This window comes from Lipotes vexillifer, unplaced genomic scaffold, assembly GCF_000442215.2.
Source record: "Lipotes vexillifer unplaced genomic scaffold, Lipotes_vexillifer_v1.1 scaffold588, whole genome shotgun sequence".
Lineage (NCBI taxonomy): Eukaryota > Metazoa > Chordata > Mammalia > Artiodactyla > Lipotidae > Lipotes > Lipotes vexillifer.
The window spans coordinates 83,356-88,497 of NW_006778148.1; the positions used below are offsets into that span (position 1 = coordinate 83,356).

The 5,142-nt window shown below is 51.2% G+C and overlaps 1 protein-coding gene across 8 annotated transcripts in view; it reads right to left on the reverse strand.

Annotated features, from left to right (window-relative positions):
- Window positions 1-5,142, reverse strand: part of GSN (gelsolin) — a 58,365-nt gene that overhangs the window by 15,635 nt on the left and 37,588 nt on the right. For 7 of the 8 annotated variants that reach the window (XM_007451477.1, XM_007451476.1, XM_007451474.1 and 4 more), the window contains 3 exons: window positions 4,284-4,445; window positions 2,314-2,463; window positions 1,064-1,153 (listed from right to left, as the gene is read on the reverse strand). In XM_007451477.1, the coding sequence (XP_007451539.1) occupies window positions 1,064-1,153; window positions 2,314-2,463; window positions 4,284-4,445 (402 nt within the window). The remainder of the gene's footprint in view (window positions 1-1,063; window positions 1,154-2,313; window positions 2,464-4,283; window positions 4,446-5,142) is intronic. The other variant, XM_007451478.1, reaches the window with a different exon arrangement.

Sequence of the window (5,142 nt, forward strand, 5' to 3'; positions counted from 1 at the left end):
GTACGCGGGCCTCTCACTGCTGCGGCCTCTCCCGTTGCGGAGCACAGGCTCTGGACGCGCAGGCTCAGCGGCCATGGCTCACGGGCCCAGCCGCTCCGCGGCATGTGGGATCCTCCTGGACCGGGGCACGAACCCGTATCCCCTGCATCGGCAGGCAGACTCTCAACCGCTGCGCCAGCAGGGAGGCCCTAAAACCCATTTTTAAAACAGTACCGGCTACCTTAAACTAGTGAAATTGCATTGACTCGTATTTTCTTCTTATGTTCTTGAGAACTGCTCAGTACTGTTATTTACAACACGTATGTATTACTTTACTATCAGAGTAAAGTGGTGGTGATGAGAATCTTCACCTCATGTTGTTGTTATTTTACCACAAACAAGCCTAGGGCACAACAGGGGTGTCACAGGCCCAGAGGCCAGAGTTCCCTGGCTCAGGATCAGCCTCAATTCACCTTTTTAAATCACAAAAAGGCAAATTCCCTGGCGGTCCAGTGGTTAGGACTCCGCGCTTTCACTGCCGAGGGCATGGGTTAAAGGGAACTAAGATCCCACAAGCCGCACTGTGCGACCAAAATAAATAAATAAATAAATAAATAAATAAAAATAAAATCACAAGAAGAAATTATAAATAAAGTCATTAACCATAATCTGCCCCTCAACACACACACACATACCCCCCACACACTTTTGTACTACTCCCCTGTATTTTCCTACAATACTCCCATCAGTTTCCTCTGTGGACCCCCAGAAATCCTGAAAAGTTGACTCTACTGCCCTTCTCCCCACTTTACAGACTAGGAAACTGAGACCCAGCAGAGAACGTGTGCTGCCCAAGACCCCACAGATGAATGTGACACAGATGTGTCTGCAGTCGCTCACACGCCCTTACTCCCGGGGCAGGAAGGCAAAGGCAGCAGATGGGCATCTACCGGAGGCGTGTGGAAGCCGAGTTCCCCCCCCCCCCACCCCCACGCATGCTTTGCTCAAGGCCCCATGGCAGCGGAGCTCAGGAAGACCAGGTCTCCTGACCCAAGACCCAGGGGACAGAGCAGCTGAGGCTCACCTTGTAGAGCTTGGCCAGCTTGCGGTTGGCTGCATCCTCCTTGGCTGTGTCCTCGGCACCCTCGGGCAGAGCCGGCTTGGGACCCAGCACCTGCAGGAGAGGGAGAGATGGAAGAAAGGGTGGCAGTGAGCTCCTGGCAGCCTCCTCCCCCAGGGAGGGGACTGAATTCCTGAGAGAGCTCCCTCCCCAGGCAGGTAAGGACCACATGGGCGTCCATCCACAGCGACCTTCCACTTAGGGTAAGGTCCCCTCCAGAGACATCCTGCATCTCTTGACGTGTCTCCTGTGTGCAGAGCTCAACCAGGGCTGCCTGTCGAGTCCTTCCCTCCTTGTTCCTTGTCTCCAGGAGCTCCGTGCTCCTCTGCCTCCTGGACAGTCCTTCAGGTATTTATTCTACCATTTCCTCCTAGCCTTCTAAGAATGATAACTAGAGCTATGAACACCTTCCACCACATGCCTTTAACAGACCTCATTTCATCTTCGCACCCATGCTGAGAGGCACAGATTATCATTCTCATTTCACAGGAGAGGAAACTGAAGTCTAGAGAGAAGTACCTTGTCCACACAGCTATAAGGTGGCTAAGTTGGAATTTGAACCCGTATCCCTGTGATTTTAGAGGCTATTTTCACACCTCCATTCTGAGCTACCTCCAGCCTCAATGGCCCCAGCTACTGCCCCTCTCAAGCCATGTTTGGCGTCCAGGCTGCTCCCCATAATAATCACCTTCTGCTCTTCCTAAAAACCAGAACTCAACAGCCCCAGACAAGCAGGAGACAAGTGGCACGGAGCAGAGCCCGTGGTCTCCTTTTCCTGGTGACCTCTGCCTCTGTTGATATGTCCTCAAAGCACAACGGCTGGCAATGCCATCATGCAATTTGACGAAATGGGCTATAAACTACTAGGAATGGTCAGAAGAGGAAAGAGGGAATTGGGTCTCCATTGTCTCTTTCTGACCTGGCTCCAGCACCAGGCTCACCCTCGGAAAATGCCAAGACCCTCCTTCTCAGCTCCATTGGAGGACCTGGCCCTCCCAGTGGGAGGGTGTGGCTCACAACCCCGGGATGTACCAGGTCCTGGGATTCCAGCCCCACTTCTCAGGGGAGTCTGGGAGTTGTCGGGGAAGCTGCTCTTCCAGCTTGGTGGAAAAACAAATTCACTTCAAAACTGCCTGTTAGATGGAGGAAAGAAATGAGCCTCCTGTCCCTATTCTCAGCCCCACCCTGCACTCCCGGGATGTGGCCGTGTGTACCTGGAGCATCGCCTCCGGCTCGGAGCCCTCCTCGGACACGTGCACATGGGCCCGGCCACTCCGCTCGTTGTCTCGGATGCCCTTGGACACCTGTGTGGCCTTCAGCCTCTCAAAATGGTTGCTCTTGGAGCCGCACCACTGATAGATGTCCTGTAAGACAGGGACCCCACATAAGGCAGTGCCCCATATAAGCCCTGGCCAGTGACATGGCAAGGAGGGAACTATGGGGGCGGGCGGTGAGCTCACCTTGTTCTCTGCTTGCCCAGGTGACAGCCGGTGGAGCACACACATGCCCACATCCAAGCACAACAGATGTGATCTGTATGCATGTGAGTGGGCATGTGAGTACATGATTTTGGATATGTGTTTTTTCACAGGTACCCCTACACATAGAATGTGTATAGAAATGTTTGCCTGCTGGTGGGAGCAGAAATTAGTACAACCACTTTGGAAAACCATTTGGCTGTACCTTCTAAAGCTCTGTATACCGGTATCCTATGACTCAGCAACCCCTCTCCTGGGAATACACCCAACAGAAGTGCACGCATACATCCACCAAAAGACCCGTGCAAGGATGTTCAGAGCAGCACCACCTGGAAGAGCCCCAAACTATCCCAAGTGTCCATCAACAACAGAACGGATCAATGAACTGTGGTATATCTGCCCAATCAATTCTTATAAGGAGAAGGAACAATTTACAACTAAAGGCAACAATACGGATGGATCTCAGAAAGAAAATGTTGGGCAAAAAAAGTCAGAGATCAAAAGCAAAGATTCCACGTACATGAAGTTCAGAAACAGGTGGAACCAGTCTATGCTGTTGGTTGAGAGAGTCTGGGATGACGGTTATCCTTGGGGATGAAAGGATGAGAAGAGGACAGACGGGGAATTCCCTGGCGGTCCAGTGCTTGGGACTCTGTGGGGCCCACTGCAGAGGGCACGGGTTCCATCCCTGGTCAGGGAAATAAGATCCTACACGCCACGCGGCCAAAAAAAAAAAAAAAAAAAATCTAAGAAGAGGACAGATGGGGCCTTCTGGGGGCTGGTGACGTTCTGTTTCTAGATCTGGGTGTTAATTACATGGGTGTGTTCACTCTGTGAAATCTATAGAGATGCACACTCAGGATTCACACACTCTTCTGTGTACCTGCTACATTTTAACAACAAGCTTACACTCAGTGTGTGCCTCCGTTTGCATGGACCTTACACCACGTGTATATATGAGGTTGGGTGTAGAACATCCGGCCATGTCCTTCTGCAGGTATGAGTATATGTGGATTTGGGAAGAATGTGTACAAAGCATCACACGTCAATCAGTAAGGTGGGCCTGGGTAAGTGCATCCCACACACGTTGCCACATACAAGTGGGCATGTGCAACTACATGTATGACGTGCACATTGTGGGTCCCTGAACAACATGCCCAAGTCTCCATGTGTAGGCATTCATCGTGGTGCCACATCCACGTCTGCTGGGCAAGAGCTTATAGTTTTATTTTTTAATTGAGATATAGTTGACTTACAATACTACATAAGTTTCAGGCGTACAACATAGTGATTCACAATTTTTAAAGACTATACACCATTTGTAGTTGTTATAAAATATTGGCTATATTCCAATAGCCTATAGCTGCTGCACATGCCCGCCGTGTATTTGCAAGTGAGTGACTATGTGTAAAAAGGTACACCAGATGTTCACATGAACATGCCAGGGAGTCTGTACGTCAACTGAGGCCAGAGTATGCTGTGCGTGAGGTCTGTGTGCAGGCATATGATGAGTCTGAGTCTACACGCCAGGCACGTCTGTACCCAAATCTCTGCAGGTATGTCTGACTGCTACACAGATCATGTGTGTGCATGGGGGCTGCTGTCTCTGTGGCTTGCCCTACTTGTTCATGTGGATGCGTCCACCTCCCCAGAGTCAGGCCTGGAGCACCTCAGTGGCCCCTGGGAAAGGGGAGGGCACGACTTACATTGCCCAGGTCCAGGATGAAGCAGTCGCCATTGTTGAAGCTCTCCCAGGACACAGGCACCTCGGTGGCGCGGGGCACACGCCGCCCTTTGACCTGGAAGAGTCTCTGCACCACCACCTCATTGGGTACCACGTGCTTGAATCCTGATGCCACGCCTCCTTTCTGTTGGGTCAAGGAGACAGCATTAGTCCATGGGAGAGCGTCTGGGGAAGGGATAGGGATGAGTTGAAGGAAATTCTGGCCTATGCACCACTGGACTTCTAGCAGATTCCCTACCCACTGCACATCGCTGCCACCCCTTTGAATCTCATACTCCACTAACAAAGACCCCTGGGCCCACTTTCCTGGACCAAAAAGCTTCAAACATTCCTTTCTCAAAACCTGCATTTTCCAAGGGATGTTCTAAGGAACTCTAAACCCCCAAGATTATCTGCAAGGAAAGGATTCCATGATCAAATAAGCACAAGGAATGCTCCTTACTTGCTCCCTGACTGTTACATAATGTACATCCACATAATAAAGGCTCTGGGAAGTCCTATGGTAAATAAATCTGCTTGCCTTTTGTTTTAGAGAACATTTCCTGCCTTATTGAATCAAGAACTGCTTTCCTCCTCCTCATCCTGCCGGCAGCTCGAGTGTTCTGCAAAACCCACTTTGAGAAGCACTCACCTGACGCTTTCCCATCCTTCAAGGCTCTCTCGGTCTCCAGGCGAGACCATCCCCCTCCCTCCTCTGATGCTGCTGCAGCAAGTCCCACCCAGCTGTGCCTTCAGAGGCAGCTGTGGGTAAACGACAGAGCACCGACCTCAGGTTCAAGTCCCTGCCCTGCCACTACAGTGCTGGGTGACTTTGGGTAAGT